The 18,938-nt window shown below is 43.7% G+C and overlaps 1 protein-coding gene and 1 non-coding gene across 2 annotated transcripts; one reads left to right on the top strand and one right to left on the bottom strand.

Annotated features, from left to right (window-relative positions):
• On the top strand, positions 1–161 carry LOC147506064 (U1 spliceosomal RNA). Its single transcript, XR_015194064.1, has one exon. It is a non-coding gene; the product is annotated as a U1 spliceosomal RNA (small nuclear RNA).
• A 368-nt stretch (positions 162–529) lies between these two features.
• LOC147506063 (protein ACCELERATED CELL DEATH 6-like) lies at positions 530–10,593 on the bottom strand. Its single transcript, XM_086605688.1, is given in 8 exon segments — positions 530–891; positions 894–1,098; positions 1,705–2,355; positions 2,651–2,735; positions 2,888–3,322; positions 3,404–3,489; positions 10,234–10,477; positions 10,559–10,593. Coding segments are annotated over 8 exon segments (2,103 nt in total).
• Between the last annotated feature and the right edge of the window lie 8,345 nt (positions 10,594–18,938).

Here is an 18,938-nt window from a genome sequence, read left to right as displayed (position 1 = left end):
ATACATACCTGGACGGGGTCAATGAGTGATCAAGAAGGCTCATGGCCTAGGTTAGTGACCTCCATTGCACCCAGGAGGGGCACTTAGCCTAAGATCTCCCCATGTGGGTGCATCTACGTCTTAATTTGTTGCAGCGGGGGTCAGCGCTTGCGCTGCCCCTACCAAAGACAGATCCAAAAGATTTGAGTGAAAACTATTGATTTTGACATTCCAGTTACCTATGAGCTACCTCTCTGGTCCCGACAAATAAGGGCCATCCTTCTTTGGTCTATAACTGTGTCAACGTTTTAGCTAATGCGTCTGTTATCGGCTGATTCTGAGTTGTCATACGTTAATTCCTCTAAACTAAAAGAAAAACTAAAACAGTATGCTATATGCATTTTGTTCATTGGCATTCAAATGCCAATCCATTTGTTCTATATTGTTGCATTCAAATGCCAATCCATAGACCAAAGGAATAATGCATCAGGAACTCAAAATACAACTGCATACATGTAATCTAGTTAAAGATTGTCAAGCTAGTGGTTTGTCAGGTTAACGGGTTCTGGATAAGTGAGTGGGTGGAAGAGCTGTTTTGCAACAAGCTAACTAGGAAGGGGGTGCTGCAACCCAGAATACAAACAAGGATGGCCAGCCACAAGGCATCCGCATGTACGACCAAATAGATGCCAGTAACAAACGCAACAATTGTTCCAAAAAATGCGTATCTGAGCCAAGTAACAGCTAGACTAGCTGCACGAAATAAGAATGCAGGGTCACCTAGCATTGCCCAAATGAGGAGAGACATCACCGTGATGGAGCAACACATAGCTACTGCATCTGAGACCACAAAAACTATAAGTGCTAATTTTTTCCCAAGGACAGCAGCACCTGCGTTAGGTTCTTCACTCTGTAACCACCTGGCATTTCAAATGTTGCAGTGAAAGTTACACTACACAGAAGTGTAGCAACAATTAATAGGGCATTGGCCATTCGTGCCAAGTCTGCTTTGGGGTGCGCAAATATATCATGTGATCTCTCAAATTTTGGCATACAATGGGGATGGTGGCGTTGTGCTCTAGATGCTTTGTGCTTTGTAAGGTGTTTCCAGATAAACCTCTGTAATTAAGAGAAAAAATAAAGAATTACAAAGTAAATCCGCAAGTTAATTAAGATTAGATATATATATGGACGACATGTCATGTTTCATTATCTAACACCAAGTTGCTTGGGTTGTAAGTAGCAACCAGGATATACAAAGAAAATTATTTTAGCTTAGGGAAAAAGGAAAATATATGATGTACGCCACCACTGATGAGTGCTTTTGCTCGTATGTGTATACTAGCATGTGTCCTGTGCTACACATCAGTTCACCAAGTTGTAAATAACTAAAATGAAAATTGTTAAAAAAACTAAAGAGAAACAATTTTTTGTGAATCTCTCACTAAGAAAAGAGAAACAATTTTCTAAAAATGGGGAAGATATACAATTCCTATACATAAATTTTAGCTTTTAAATTAAGAAGACTATCCTAAAATTATTGAAAAAAGAGGTGGTTCAATTTTAATAGAGATCAGGGAGCCAATTATAATTAATAAATATGAGAGATGTAATTTAAATAAACATAGGGAGGTGGTTCTAAAATCTTAAAATTGAGAGATTATAAATACACTCTTCGGTTGAGAAGTGTGGTTCCTACAAACCCGGCTATCATATAGTGTAGAGATGTGCAATGCAAGTGCTAATGATAGCAACCAATACCTGTTGGAGAGAAAGTTCCCAGTGAGACTCACAGATATCCAAAGCTGTGAAGCCCTCCTTGTTTTTAGCATTTAGGTCAATGCTTTTGGTCCTCGTCAGCTCCTTCAGTATCCGATAGTGATGATTCTTTGTTGCTAGATGCAGAGGACTATTCCCTTCACGATCTGCTTCATTTACAAGATCCTGTATTTCAGGCCTTTTCAACAAGTTCCTAACTACAGTGCAAGTGTTACTTTCCACTGCAAGATGAAGCACATTCCGTCCATCCCTATTGAGAAGCTCAATGGCGTCTGGACAGAACTTGAGGATAGCTTTAACTGCGGACGCAGTGCCTGAATGAGCAGCAATAAGCACAGGGGATAGGCCATTATGATCAAGAATGTAAACAGCCGATGTGTCTCGTTTCAGCAAGAAACGTATCATAGTTAGAGAATTCACTACTGTTGCATAATGCAGAGCTGTCTGTCCATCCTTATCTGTTTGTTTGATGAGCTCTGGTGTTTTGCCTAGTAGAAGATTTGCGGCAACAAAACAGAAGAGCACAGAGAAAAAGATGTTAAAAACAAAAGAAAAGGAGATGAAGACTGAAAGACACATTACATGTAAGTACAACTCCTTAGTATTGTGTCAAACAAAACCAGATATATATGCTTATCGGACTAAAGATTTATTGAGCACATGCAATAGAAAATAATCCCACTAAAGAAGAAAAAAAACCTTGGTCTAAGAGATGATTTACTTATAAGAAAAATTGTTCTATTTGGTATTTGAAAGTGTTTATTCCTATATATTATTTTAATATTTATATTTCACAAACACACATTTACTTGCATTCATTCTAAAGCTGTTTTGCAGAAAAATTGCCATTTACCTACTTTACTTGGAGCCCTTGAACTGAAAATCAACTTACCAAGGTATAGTATACTAGGTTTGCATTAGCCTTTTCTATTGCCAAAGTATAGTATACTATTTTTGCATTAACAAATTTCTGTCGTCTGGCAATTATATAGACTCAGGGAACGAAAGTGAAGATGGGCCTAGTTTCCTCTTGGTTGTAAATGTTGACGTCATTCATTCAATATTCTTTCAGTTCTCCAAGGAAAATTCACTCGTCTCAGTTGCTAATAGACAAGCCGGGCACCAATACCTGTTCTGTAAATGGCATGTAGTGCAGAGCCAATTGTCACCTTTCCATTCGTTTAACAGATTAACGTAACAGAAAAGAAACTTACTAGCACTTTTAACAGTAACTGCAGCATGCAAGGGATTTTGTCCATTTGGGCCATCGAAGCTGAATGATGATCCATGACTTAAGATTTTCCTTAGAACACCATCATAGTTCGCTTCAACAGCTAGAAAAAGTGGGCTCTCCCCATCAGAGTTGACAAAACAGGCCAGTCCATGTTCCAAGTCAAGTAATCTGAATGCTATGTCTGCATGTCGATTTTTCAAGGCCAAGTGAAGGGCAGTATTTTGTTCCAAGTTTTTCATCATCCAGAGAGGTATTAGGCCTTCCCCACCTTCTATATCTCTTTGAGTCTCCACGCTCGACCCAGTTCCATTAACTGTATTATGCGTACCTCTTTCAGAATCCAATGCGAGAGCAACTCCATTTAAAGGTCGCCGATAATAATTTATTAGGAGATTGACAAGTTCTCAGTGCCCTGCTCTTGCTGCAACATGAAGTGGAGTGTCTCCTTTTGCATTTTTCTGACAAAGAAGGGATCGAGGACCTAACTGGAGAACTTTCTGACAGAACAATGTGTTGGAGTTATCCCTCACATGAGGAGAGAAACTGGAGCTCGACAGAAACGGGACAATTCGGCATCGCGATTAAGGCAGAAGGCCGCTCGATAGAAGCGCGACTTCGGCCTTCGAGTTCGATAACATATAGTATGACTGCGCTCAAAGTGGAGCGCCCGCTCCTTCCAGGTCTTGGTAGCGACTTCAAGGCCAGAGTGAAGCGCCAGGCCAGTCTATTTTTCGTGGGCTTGCTTACAAGATATCGCGAATTTGGTTTTGGAAAAAAACCAAAAATCAAGGTTTTGGAAAACCTAACCTAACGAGAACCAAACAAGTCGAGGAAGGATTGGAATCCGGACTAAAACAAGGAGAGAGAACCTTTGAGGAGATACAACCACAGTAAAGAGATAAGAGTGATCTAGTAAGGTGAGAATTTGTAAGGAGAGATTGTAATCTTCCTTCCCATTTTATTAAGAACTGGCTCTTGTGGAAGTAGGCATCATTGGCGAACCACGGTAAATCTTTGTGTTGTGGTTTGCTTTTCCGCTTTACATTATTATCATTTGTTAATAGTTGTTTTAGCGAGTTGGGCATGTTAGTATAGGTTGTAGTTGATATTTGGATTTTGTCAGGAGTTGAATTGAGTTCATACAAGTTTATCCGTAGTAGGGGAAACCGATTGGTATTGGTGTAATCCCCAACAAGTGGTATCGAGCCTTGGTTAGAATAGCCTAGGGTGTTATCCGAATCTTGGTCGGAGAAGGTGTTTGTGAAATTCACGAGAGAAGATTTGAGGTTAAATAACTTGTAGAGATGGACCATTCCGTGAACACTTTCATTATGATGAGTCGAATAGGAAGAACTACACCATCCGGAAAGCCAAGATGGAAGACTTGCTATCGGCAAGGACTTGGCACTTCCCATTGAGAATGAGGGAGTAAAACCGTAAAAAATCGATGATGCCGAAAGTGGAAAAAGCTTGTGAGAAAAGCTATTGGGTACATTCGACAATGGATAGACGGCGGTGTCTTTCACCATGTGGCCCAGAGACTACTGACCTTGATCTATGGAAGAAACTCAAGACCTTTATGAGAGGAAGTCGGGGTGGAAACAAAGTGCTAGTCGTTAAGAAGTTTGCGAACATTACCGGTACCAAGAAGGTTCTTCAATGTCCGAGCATCTTAATGAAGTACATAATATCATCAATCGGATGCATTTGATGAAGATCAATTTGGGAGGCGAAGTTGAGGCTTTGTTTCTATTAGGCTCTACCCGAAAGTTGGGAGACATTAGCGGTTTTCTACATGGAGCGCCAAGGATGGAATTGTTACCATGGAGATGGCTACCACGTCTCTGTTGAATGAGGAGACTAGAAGGAGTGCAAGAAGCGGCTCTTCTAACTCGAGGAGGTCTTTTCCGCAGAGAAACGGGGAGAGGTCGGCGAAGAAAACCATCTCGCGTTCTAGAGGTGATGACGTATAAATCTAGGGGTGAAGCTAGAACTCCTAAGGCGAGAGGCAATGTTACTATTGTGCCACCAAAGGCCACTTCGGATATGAGTCACGAACGGAAGAGGGATGAGAAGAATAAGCTGTGTACATGAAGACATGGTGCGAGAGGAACGGAAACACAGCAGATAGATACTACCGCACTAGTCGATGACCTAGTGAGAATTGTGTCGATTGTGGTGTGTCTTTGTCTTAGTACCTCATGTCGATCTGAGTGGGTGATAGATCTGAGGAGCATCCTATCACGCCACACCGCAGGGGATTCTTCACTACCTACGGTTGTGGTGAATATGGTGAAGTAAGGATGGGTAACGATGGAGTCTCAAGATTATAGGCATGGAGATGTTCATGTAGAAACCAATGTCGGCTACACCTTGACACTCAAGGATGTAAGACATGTCCACGACATACTGGTTAAGCCTAATTTCGGCCAGGAAATTAGATGATGATGGCTTTGTAAACTCGTTTGGTAAGCGGGTATGGAAACCGACCCGGAGGTTCCATTGAAGCAAGCGTGAGGAAAGAAAACTTGCTCTCTTTACAAAACATAGGCTAGTTTGTGTAAAGCAGGTTTAACGCGAATAAAGAAGCTTCATCTGAATCGTGGCACAAGAGACCGCGGTCATGGGCATAAAAGGGATGGAAGTTCTTGCTAAGCAAAAGGCCGCCGCTGACATTAAAGGTACACATTTAAATACGTGTACTCATTGTTTGGTAGGAAAGCAACACGGGTGTCTTTCCAAAGATTCCCGTCTCACGTGAAAAGGACACCGCCCTTGAGCTAGTGTAACCACGCGGACTTATGTGGTCCTATGAGAGTGAAGTCCCACCGGGGAGCCGTACTTTTGACATTCATTGATGATGTCCAAGAAAGATATGGGTCTATAGTCCGAAGACCAAGGATGAAGTACTTGGCGTGTTTGAGAAATTCCACGGCATGGTGGAAAGAGAGAGGGGGAAGTTGTTGAAGTGTATTCGCTCGGATAATGGGGGTGAGTACATTGGGCCATTTGAAGAGTATTGCCGAGTCATGGGATTCCATGAGCGCACCGTTCCCAAGACACCGCAACAGAGAATGGAATAGCGAGAGAGAATGAACCCGTACCATTGTAGAGAGGATAAGATGCATGCTATCCCACTCTAAGCTACCTAGAAGCTCTTGGGTAGAAGCAATGCGTCAACCAGCCGTGCATGTGATCAACTTTGTCAAAGAAAAGCCTCGAATAGTGATTATCGAGAGTATGGAAAGGCGAGATGTTGATTATGGATACTTGAGGGTATTTGGGTGCGAGGGGCATTTGTGCATATTCCGAAGGATGAGAGATCCAAGCTTGATGACAAAGCCAAGCGGTGCATTTTTCGGGTTATGGAGATGAAAAGTTTGGTTACAAACTCTATGATCCGATTAACAAGAAGGTAATCCGAAGTCGAGATGTTGTGTTCTTAGAAGACCAAACCATAGCAGACTTTGAGGAGGTGAGAAGCTACTGGGCTTTCACCAATGATCTTGTTGATTGAGAACCGAAGTTCCTACCGTGGAACGTCGCGAGAAGGCATTGAGAATGCAGAGAACCATGAGTTTGAAGCTCATGATGAGAATCCTATTGCTCATGATGGGATAGAACCTATTGGTATAGAAGATGCAGATGAGATGCATGAACACCACCACCGAGCAAAGCGAAGTGCAACCTCCGAGGGCACCCGGTAGATGGGGCAAGGAGGTCCGACGAAGAGAGACTAGCTTCAACGGGTATCCACCACATAATGACGTGCTACTATCGGATGGTGGAGAACCTATGTACTATCAAGAGGCACTTGAAGGTACGCACAAAGAAAAGTGGTTGAAGGCCATGCATGGCGAGATGGACTCTTTGCATAAGAATCACACTTATGAGTTAGTTGAGAAACCCACGGGAGAAAAGTTCTCAAGAATAAGTGGATATACAAAGTCAAGCATGAGGAGAACAATCCTCACCCAAGGCACAAAGCCTTGTTGTGAAGGGATTCGTCAAAGGAAAGGGATTGACTTTGATGAGATTTTCTCTCCGTAGTGAAGATGACTTCTATCCGGGTGGTATTGGGTATGGCCGCAAGTATGAACCTAGAGGTTGAGCGACTAGATGTTAAGACAGCTTTTCTTCATGGAGACCTTGAAGAAGATGTCTACATGGACCAGCCGAGGGTTTGAGGTCAAAGGCAAGGAGCACCTAGTATGCAAGTCGATAAAGAGCTTGTATGGATTGAAGCAAGCACCGAGACAAAGTGGTACATAAAGTTTGATTCCTTTATATGAAGCAAGGATACAAGAAGTCCGCTTCCGATCATTGTGTGTTTGTTGGAGATTTCCGGATGGGGATTTCATAGTCTTTATTCTTTGTATGTGGATGATATGTTGATAGTTGGCCCAAACATCAACAAGATATCCAATTTGAAGAAAGACTTGAGTAAGTCCTTTGAGATGAAGGATTTGGGTCAAGCAAAGCAGATACTTGGGATCGCGGATCACTTTCGTGACGAAAAGAGTGGAAAGTTGTGGCTTTCAAGAAAGCTACATCGAGAAAGGTGTTGAAGAGATTGACATGGATCAACATGCCGGTCGGTTAATCCCGCTTGGTGGCCAGTTCGCATGACCAAAGAGATGTGTCCTAAGGGTGAGCATGAGCAGAGTCGATGGAAAAGATTCCTTATGCATCCGCAGATCGGGCGTTTGATGTATGCCATGGTGTGTACTAGACCGGACATTGCTTTCGCCGTTGGGGTGGTAAGCGATTTCTGCCAAACGGGTAAAGAGCATTGGGAAGGTGTTAAGTGGATATTGAGATATCTCAAAGGCACTTCCAAATCGTGTTTGTGTTTTGGTGGAAGTAAGCCCTTACTTGAAGGCTAATCGATGCGGGAACATGGCGGTGATGTTGACTTCGATGAAGTCCACCTCCGGTTATCCGGGTTACTTTTGGGGGAGGGGTTTCTTGGCAATCTAAGTTGCAAAAAAAGTGTGTTGCCCTCTCCACTACAGAAGCCGCAGTATATTGCAGCCAACCGAAAGTGTTGCAAAAGAGTTGCTATGGATGAAGAGGTTCTTCGACGAACTAGGGCTAAAAGCAGAAACAGTTTGTAGTTCTATGTGATGGCGATCCATCCACTTGAGCAAGAATCCGAAGTTTTCATTCTAGATCCAAGCACATACACGCGGCGCGTTATCATTGGATTAGAGAAGTACTTTCGAAGACAAGCATTTGTGTATCGAGAAGATCCATACCGACAAGAGCGGGTGGGATATGATGACCAAAGTCTTACCGAAAAGGTAAGTTTGATGTTTGTTGTGCTATTGCGGAATGGCAGCACACTCCTCTGTTGATTTGGCAATTGCATGGAGGTAGCCCCTCATTCGGGAGAGGGGAGATTGTTGGAGTTATCCCTCACATGAGGAGAGAAACCGGAGCCGACGAAACGGGACAATTCATCGCGACAAGGCAGAGCGGCGCCGCTCGATAAAGCGACTTCGCTTCGAGTTCCGATAACATAGGCTTACCTGGCTCAAAGTGGAAAGCGCCCGCCAGCTTCCAGTCTTGGTAGCGACTTCGGCGCTCAGAGTGAAGCAGCGCCAGGCTCAGTCTATTTTTTTGGCTTGCTTCTACAGTATCCGAATTTGGTTTTGGAAAAAACCAAAAATCAAGGTTTTGGAAAACCTAACCTAAAGAACCAAACAAGTCGGAAGGATTGGAATCCGGACTAAAACAAAAGAGACCTTTACAGAGATACAACCCGTAAAGAGATAAGAGTGATCTAGTAAGGTGAGAGAGGCTGTAAGGAGAGATTGTAATCTTCCTTCCCATTTTATTAAGAATGGCTCTTGTGGAAGTAGGCATCATTGGCGAACCACGGTAAATCTTTGTGTTGTGGTTTGCTTTTCTTTGCTTTACATTATTATCACATTTGTTAATAGTTGTTTAGCGAGTTGGGCATGTTAGTATAGGTTGTAGTTGATATTTGGATTTTGTCCGGAGTTGAATTGAGTTCATACAAGTTATCTGTGTAGTGGGGGAACCGATTGGTATTGGTGTAATCCCCAACACAATGTATGCCCCAGTTTGGAAGCAACATGGAGAGCGTTGTTCTTCGTATGTGACTCTAAGAGAAGAGTGTCTTCCACTTCGTCCGAGGGGATGGACATGAGATATCCAACATTTCCTTCTCTCGCTGCTTTGTAAAACGTTTGATCCATCTACCATTCAAAATTTTGTAAACATAAAACATATATGTGCAATTGCAAATGTTCAAAGTCATAAATGGAACATAAATTGCCGTTCTGCAAGTCAAGTGTAACACTAGAAGATTGCTATGTAAGGAGAAGTCAAGAGCTTGGTACCTTGCATTTCTAGTAACACTAAAACATTATGTTTATTATTTCCTAAGAATGCCATGCAAAAGTTAATTCACTCAAATCATAAACCTGTTGGGTACTTCTAACATATTGAACACTAGGTTACATTGACACTCCCTATCGGGCACGGCAAAATATCATAATTCGAGATAAATTACATGCAATATGTGTCCGACACGGACACGTGGATATGTATCCGACACAGTTTTTTTTTCAAAATATGGCGTGTCCATGTAACCTAGATTGAACATGAAGAGATCGATGGTAAAATAACATCGCAGATGAGCAAATCAAGAAGAATCGTCATTCCCGTAACTTTAAACATACAACAAAATTGCAACGCAAAAGAGAAAAGCAGAACTATATGCTTGCAAATCTACTCACAGTGAAGAAACAAAATGTATTTTCTGTTGGCGTGAGCTGTAGAAATTGTAATAGTTGTAGGAAATCTAAAGTTTCCTTATTGTATTAGACTCCACATATTGTGGGATCTAGATATCCTAATATAGCTCCTTCCATGAGCTATATAGGAGTGTTCGTTTGTGTACAGAGTAAGAAGGGAAAAACAGAATAAAAAAGCTCTACGAGTTAACATGGTATCGGAGCGGCGATCTCTCAACCAAAACATAAGCCTCCGCAACCTCGTATAAAACTCCTACTCTCGATCCCTCAACGATTTTTTTTCCGTAGCAGTCAACCAAGAACACCCAAACCCGATCGAAAACTATGGTAGAACCAACCGATGTAGTGGATTACCAACAACATGGCAGAAACTCTACCGAATCCATTCTAGAAGATCTCACGACCAGAATAACGCAAGTCTTGACCCAAAATCAGACCCAAACTCAATCATCAAACCACGATTCTTCCGCTGCAAAGATCGGCATTAAGTTGGACAACACCAACTATGCTCTTTGGTCCCAAGTTGTTGAGATGTATATCTCTGGCAAAGACAAACTGGGATATATCAATGGAGATTTCCCACAATCTCAATAGACAGACTCCAACTTCAATAGATGGAGGACAGAAAACGCGATTGTGAAGGGATGGTTGATCAACGCCATTGATCCATCCTTGATCAGTAACTTCATTCGATTTCCAACTGCAAAACATGTATGGGATTCGATTGCTACGACTTATTTTGATGGGACTGATACCTCCCAAGTGTATGATCTAAAGAAACCGTGTGACAAGAATGAGACAAGCCGGAGGATCCATTAAACTTATTATAATGGTTTTCAAGGCTTGTGGAGGGAAATCGATTTTCGTTGTCCTAATCCGATGGAGTGTGTTGCTGACATACATAAGTATAATTCAATCCTACAAGAAGATAGAGTCTATACTTTTCTTGATGGATTGGATGATCGGTTGGATAATGTTGAAGTGATGATGTGCTCTCGAGATAAGACCGTTCCCCTAAGGTAGAAACAGGCCCTCATCACGCGTTTGAAGGGAGGATATTGGGCAGGTAGTGATGATGCCAGGTACAGAAACTACAACTGGCGCTGTTATGGCATCTAAAGGTATCAAGAGTGGACACCAACTATCTTTTTCACTCCAGATGCTCAAAACCGAGTCTTCCTCTACAGGTGGTGGAAAGTCTAATCCATCAAAGGCTAAGGCACAATCTGAAGGAGGGGGCTGTACTCATTGTGGTGACTTGAAACATACCCGTGAATAAACTTGTTTTAAGTTACATGGGTATCCAGAATGGTGGAACGAACTCAAGACACGGAAACAACATGTAGTTGGTACCAATGGTCACTCATGTCGGGCTACTTTGGTAAATACAGGACCTCAGTTATCTTTTATCTCACCAAGTGAATCATCCATTACTTCAGCTCGCATTAATGGGTCTACAACCTTTAGTGATTCAGGTAACAGTGGTTATGCCTTATTTAGTTCTAATCAGAGTGATTACCATGGATGGATAATTGATTCAGGGGCAACAGACCACATGACATTTGATTCTAAGGACTTTATTAGTACTACTCAACCAAGATGCACCATTATTGCCAATACTAATGGGGTTACATATCCAGTTAGAGGAGTTGGAACTGTTGCTCTCTCACCCTCTCTTTCATTATCGTATACTTTACTTGTTCCATCTCTCTCAAATAAGTTGATGCCTGTGGGACAGGCTACTGAGGAATTAAATTGCTGTGTACTAATTTATTCAGGTTTTTGCTTTCTTAAGGATATTCTCACCAAGGAGATCATTGGTCGTGGTACTAAAAGAGGGGGGTTGTATTATATCGATGATTTCAATGCTGGCAGAGCTAATAATATGCAACACTCATCGGGCGTCAAGCAGAGACAGATTTGGTTGTGGCACCTTCGGTTGGGGCATTCTTCATTTGGTTATTTGAAACAGTTATTACCTGATTTATTTTTAGGTTTACATGACTAAGTTTTTAAATGTGACACTTGCATGTTAGCCAAAAGTCACCGTGTGTCTTATCCTTTGAGTTCGAATAAGAGTGATACACCTTTTGCTTTAGTTCATTCTGATGTTTGAGGACCTTCTCCCATCTCGACTTCTTCTGGCATTCATTGGTTTGCCATTTTTGTGGATGATTGTACATGCATGACCTGGCTTTACTTAATGAAACATAAACATGATGTGCTTAGTATTTTTCGGGTTTTTCATACCATGATTTAGACTCAATTTTCCATTAAAATTCACATCCTTCGCTCTGACAATGGTGGAGAATATGTCAAACATGAATTTCAAAGTTATTTTCAGCTTCATGGCATTCTTCATGAGACCACTTGTCCTCAGTCTCCTTAACAGAATGGTATTAGAACGAAAGAACAGACATATTTCAGAAACTGCAAGGTCTCTCCTTATTGGTGCTCATGTGCCTCGAACTTACTGGGATAATGCAGTTGTCACAGCTGTATACTTGATGAACCGTATGCCCTCTAAAGTATTGGATTTCCAGACTCCACTTTAGGCTCTTTCCAAACATGGACCATTGCCTTCCATCCTGATGCTTACTCCTCATATCTTTGGATGTGTTGCCTTCGTTCACCTCCATAAAAATCAACGTACTAAGCTTGATCCGTGTGCTGTTCGTTGTATTTTTCTGGGGTATGCTACACATCAAAAGGGATACCGTTGTTACCATCCTTCCACCAGACGCACTTATGTTACTATGGATGTTACTTTCTTGGAGACTGAGATGTTTTTTAGTGCCTCGGTCTCCACTTCTCCTCTTCAGGGGGAGACACAGAGTGAAGAGCAGAATTGGACAGGCTTTGACAACTTAGAAGCTCCAAGTGAACAAACCGGCTTGGTAAGTGAAAGAGAAAATCCATATGCTCCTCTCCTTGAGTCGGATGCTCCTGTTGAGTCATCTATTGTGGAGGAAATTGAACAGGTAGAAAGAGCTACAGCTGAAAATGAAGACTACCCTCTCACTCTCTTGTACCAGACAACCAATCTCCTGAGAATATTCCTGAGGTAAGCCCTGCTACTATTTCTCCTCCTCCTCCAAATGTGTTGGATACTTTTGTTGGTTCTAAATTACCTTACAGGCATAATCAAGGAAAATCACCAGACCGGTATTCTCCAGAGTATAAGACAAAGAAATCAAAATATCCGATTACCAATCATGTATCATCTCAGAACTTATCAAAACCACTCAAGGCATTTGTGTATCAGTTATCATCTATTCATGTTCCCAGCAGAGTACAAGAAGCTTTAACAAATCCCAAGTGGACTCAGGCAATAAAAGAAGAAATGGAAGCACTATAGAAAAATCAGACTTGGATTCTTGTGCCATTTCCAAAAGGAAAGAAAACAGTGGGATGCAAATGGGTGTTTACTGTCAAACACAAAACAGACGGATCCGTTGAAAGGTACAAAGCAAGACTTGTGGCAAAGGGGTATTCACAGACATACGGTATAGATTATCAGGAGACTTTTTCTCCAGTGGCGAAACTAAATACTGTCAGGGTATTACTATCCCTTACAGCAAATTTAGATTGGCCGTTGAATCAATTGGATGTAAAGAACGCCTTTCTTCATGGCGAGCACAAGGAGGAGGTATATATGGACATTCCGCCAAGATACAATGTATCATCACAAACTGGGGTTGTGTGTAAATTGCAGAAGGTGTTATATGGGTTAAAACAATCACCCCGTGCATGGTTTGGGCGGTTTAGTTTGGCTATGAGAAAGTATAATTTCAAGCAGAGCAACTCAGATCACACTCTATTCCTGAAACACCGAAAAGGAAAGGTAACAGCCTTAATAATTTACGTAGATGACATGATAATCACAGGAGATGACATAGAGGAGATTGCTAATCTTAAGAAGTATTTGGCAACCGAGTTTGAAATGAAAGATCTTGGAGGACTGAAATATTTTTTGGGTATTGAAGTTGCTCAGTCAAAGCAAGGCATATTTCTATCCCAAAGAAAATACGTGTTCGACTTGCTTTCAGAAACTGGAATGCTCGATTGTAAGCCTGTTGACACTCCTATGGTTCAAAATCATAGTATGGAAGAGTATCCTGATCAGGTACCGACTAATAAAGAAAGATATCAAAGGTTAGTTGGGAAGTTAATTTACTTGTCACTGTAGCGGCCATTATGGGATACGGGGTTTGGACAAGGACAAAGGAAGAAGGCAGTGAAACAAGATAGTTCGGTAAGTACTGGATCATGTCCGCGAAACTCTAAAGAGTGGACATGGCACAAGTAATAGTCATGTGATGAAGGGGTGGGGAACGGACTGGATAGGCGTGACTGAGTCAGCGGGACAAGAGAGTGGAGCAGCTTAATACATTACCATAGGGAGCAGAGGATTGGAGCCACGGAACCCTAAGAGTCAGATGTGGCTGTGGTATGGCAATGGGGAGAACCGTTTGATGAAGGGACAGATGGACGGTGCATAGAGGGAGTGGGAGGGGTATATAAAGAAAAGAAGAGGAGAGGAAAAGGGGTGCCCGCATTAGAGAAAGAAGGAAGAGAGAAAAAAGAGAGAAAAAAGAGAGGAAGAGTTTTTAGGTTAATACATTTGGCGCCGTCTGTAGGGACAAAAACAAAATAGGAATGACACCTAAAAAATGGGTAGGCAGACCGAAGAAGGTGGCGGTGCAGGAATCGACACCAGAGGCGATGATTGATGAAGAAAGAGGCATGAGAGAGGAACCGAAAACAGACGAGACGCGACTTATGAGAGAAGAGATAGGGAGGTTGAGAGAGGAGAATGAAGGGTTAAGAAGAGAGAGAGAACGAGAAGAGGAAGGCGTAGATGGAGAGGCAAGTGATAGATCTGAAGAGGAAGACGATGAGCCGAACCTCGTTGAAAACCCAGTGACCGGCTTAACAATTGAGCAGGTGCAAGAGGTGATAGACAAGGATAGGGAAGCGAACCAGCAGAAGGCTAAGAGTCGGGGAGGAACCGCTAGTCAGGTGGTGGCGGGGCTAAACCGCAATCTGTTAGCAGACATCATTTGGACATCGGAGGTTCCAAAGCGTTTTAATCAGCCTAGGTTCGAGAGGTACGGCGGTAAGGGGGACCCAATAGATCACATACATCATTTCAGGCAGCAGATGCCCTTATGGCAAGAATCAAGATATGATGGGCTGAGATGCATGATGTTCCTGGCCAGTTTAAAGGGAGGGGCATCGGACTGGTATTATCGGTTGCCGGCAGGGAGCATAAAGAATTTCCTAGAGTTGGAACAAGCTTTTGTAGATCATTTCATACACCAGAAGAAGCGGGCGGTGGACATCGTAGCTTTGTTCAACGTGAGACAGAGGTTAACAGAGTCAGTGAGGGAATATTTGTATTGGTTCAAAGCTGAGACATTGAAGGTCGAGAATCTGGATGAGAGAACGTGGTGATCGCGTTTGAGCGAGGGTTGCGGCTAGGAACGGGAGTGCATCAGTCAGTAGCGAAGAATGAGATTGCAACCTTGCATGAGCTATATCTGCGGGTAGAGAAATACATTAGGTATGAGGACACTTTACAGAAGGAGTCTAAGAGGTCAGGGAAAGCTGTTCTGTCGTTGGAGAAAAATAGGGAGCACCGAAAGGAAGGGACGTCTGAAAGGGGAAGTGGGGGGTACCGCGGATACGCTCCGAGGGCGGAAAGAGTCCGAGAAATGGCTTGAAGGGATAACAGAGAAAGGAAGCCGTACCGGGAGACAGAGGTGACACCGTTGAATAGACCCTTGAGAGAAATATTGCCATTGATTAAGAACCTGTAGGGATATGAAGGGCCGCGGAACACGCCAATAGAGTTACTGGATAAACCCTTCTGCGCATACCACCGGATGAGAAACCATGAGACGGACGACTGTTATGCGCTAAAGTGGATGGTCCAGAGGTTGGTGGAAAATGGTAAGATGAGAGAGTTTGTGAGGGATGCACAGACTGAGGAACATAGGCTGCGGCAGGATCAGATACTGGGAATAATTCACGTGATTTTCAGTGGGGAGGTGTTAAGTCATAATGCTCACAGAGGACGGGTAAGGAGGACTGCGAGTATTCAGTAGATCCACGAGGGGACTGATATACCGAGACAAAGGATAGAGTCAGCAGAGGACTGAGACAGGATCATCTTCAGCAAGGCGGATTTGCGGGCAGTAGATTCTCCCCATGAGGATGCATTGGTCATCACGGTGGCGATGGGCAATTACTTGGTGAAGAGAGTGTTGATCGATTGTGGCAGCGCGGTGGACTTGTTATTCAAAGGAGCGTTGGAAGAAATGAGAATGGATCCTAAGCAGTTGAGGCCTCCGCGGACTAATTTATACGGATTCAATGGAAGCATGACAGAGCCTATGAGAGAACTCTTGTTGCCGGTGACAGTATTTGCGAGGTTCATGGTGGTGGACCCCGCATCACAATACAACGCGATATTAGGGAGGCGATGGATCCATGAGATGAAGGCCGTCCCATCCATATACTATCAAGTTATAAGATTGCCTACTCTGACGGGCACCTATGAAGTCCGCGGGGATCAGGTGACGACCAAGAACAGTCATAGAGGAACGGTGAAGCGGTTGGTCCACAGGACAGAAGAAGAAAGTTCCCACCCTAGGAAGAGGCAAGTATAGCAATTACAGTGTGTCCCCGTGGAGAGAAAGGTGGAGACCGCAGAGGGACTAAAGACGTTAGATGAACTCGAAGTGGTGAATATTGGAGGCGGGAAGAAAGATTCACGTCGGTGGGGTCTAGTCTGTCGGAGGGCTGGAGGAGTACATTGATACAATTCTTGTCAGAAAATAGAGATGTGTTTGCGTAGACCATCGAGGATGTAACGGGCTTAGACCCAGAATTCGTATGTCATAAGTTACACATGAGGGAAGATGCCAAACCAGTAAGGCAAAAGATGCGGAGCGTTCGACCGAAGTATGCAGAGGGCATTCGCAAAGAGGTGGCGCGATTAAAGGGAGCTGGAATAATTTGGGAAACGGAGTTCACCGAGTGGTTACCTAATGTGGTCGCGGTACCGAAAAAGAACAGCAAAGTACGTATGTGCATAGATTTCACAGACGTGAATACAGAGTGTCCGAAGGATAGTTATCCCATGCCGCGAGTAGATCAATTGGTGGATAGGACGGCCGGGTACAAAATATTCTCTTTCATGGACGCGTCTATGGGGTATAACCAGGTCGCGATGTATGGGCGGATCAGGAGAAGACAACATTTGTCCTAGAAGGCGGCACATACTGCTACACAAGGATGCCTTTTGGGCTGAAGAACGTTGGAGTCACTTTCCAAAGATTGGGGGAGAAAAATGTTTGAAAGCAAGATTAGGAAGGGAATCGAGATATACATAGATAACATGGTGGAGAAAAGTATGTCCGAGGATGAGCACTTAGAGGGCTTACGGGAGACGTTTGGAATACTGCGGAAGTACAATTTGAAGTTAAACCCAAATAAGTGCACCTTCGGAGTGACTATGGGAAAGTTCTTGGGCTACATCGTGACTCATCGGGGAATTGAGGCCAATCCGGAGCAGATAAGAGCTTTGATAGAAATGCCGTCACCGCAGAACGTCAAGGAGGTGCAGCGGTTAGTGGGAAGGGTGGCGGCTTTGAATAGATTCATATCCAAGTCATCTGATAAATGCAGGCCATTATATCGATTGCTGAGAGGTACCTCATACTTTTCCTGGACCGCGGCATGTGAGGAGGCATTTCAAGAGTTGAAGGAGTATTTGGGCAAGGCGCTTTTATTGTCGCGACCCGAGGAGGGGGAGAAGTTATACTTGTATTTGGGTGCCACCGAGTACGCGGTAAGTTTGGTGCTAGTCCGTCTGGTAGAGAGGGTGGAGAAACCGGTGTATTTTCAAAGCAAAACACTATTGGATGTAGAGACGCGGTATAGTAGGATAGAGAGGTATGCCCTGGCATTGGTCTTTTCGGCTCTCAAACTGAAGCCCTACTTTGAGTCGCACTCCGTGGTGGTGGTGATGAACCTACCTCTTAAACAAGCATTAAGAACTGAAACATCAGGAAGAATGCTGAAGTGGGCAGTGATGACATACGAGATACAATATCAGGTAAGGACCGCAGAAAAGGCACAGGCGGTGGTGGAGTTTTTGGCCGAGTTCCCTGCCGAGGATCCCACTTGGGGGGAAGAGATGGCTATGGAATCAGAAAAAGAGGGGGAGTCTGACTCTCTGGACCCTTGGGACAAGAGGAATGGATGGAGGTATTCGCAGACGGGTCTGCCACTGACGCATGCAGCGGCATAGGGGTGGTGTTAGTCACTCCAGATAACAGCAGAATAGAACAGACAATGAAGTTAGGGTTTGCAGCATCCAGTAATGAAGCTGAGTATGAAGCAGTGATAGCAGGACTGAGAATGGCCGAGGATCTGGGTGTGAAGGAACTGACTGTGTATTCAGACTCGAATCTCGTGGTGTGTCAAGTTAATGGAGGGTTCGCTGCTCAATGTCCGTGAATGGCAAAGTATTTGAAAGTGGTGCTCGAGAGAGCCAACAAATTTGTAAAACTCCAATTTGTACATCTGGGTCGCGGGGAGAATAGACATGCGGATGCACTGGCGTATGTGGCCACTGCCATGCCCGGATCGGAGGAAAGGACATTACGGGTAGGGCGGTTGGACAAGCTGAGCACGGAGGAGGTGGTAGAGGTGTGTCAGGTTACGGAAGATGAAGGGGGATGGATGGAGCCCATCAGATATTTCTTAGAGGGAAAGGAGGTTTCGGACAAGAAAGAAAAAAGAAGGTTGGAACAGACGTCCCAGCGGTATGTGCTGGTGGAAGGGGAATTATACCGAAAGAACTTCAATGGGACCTTGTTAAAATGTTTGGGGCCGCGATTGGCATCGGAGGTGTTGGCAGAATTGCATGAAGGGGACTGTGGGAGCCATTCGGCAGGAAGGACTACCGCGCACCGACTGTTGACACAAGGTTACTTTTGGCCCCATATGAAGAGGGACGCGGTGGACTTCGCAAAGAAATGTGACAAGTGTCAGAGGTTCTCACAGCTGATATTCGCACCCGCAGAACCTTTGCATAATGTCTCGAATCCGTGGCCTTTTGCAATGTGGGCCATGGATATCGTGGGACC

This window comes from Coptis chinensis, chromosome 4 (assembly GCF_015680905.1).
Source record: "Coptis chinensis isolate HL-2020 chromosome 4, ASM1568090v1, whole genome shotgun sequence".
NCBI lineage: Eukaryota > Viridiplantae > Streptophyta > Magnoliopsida > Ranunculales > Ranunculaceae > Coptis > Coptis chinensis.
The sequence above is the reverse complement of the archived record's forward strand: the minus strand, read 5'-3'. Positions and strand labels throughout refer to the sequence as shown.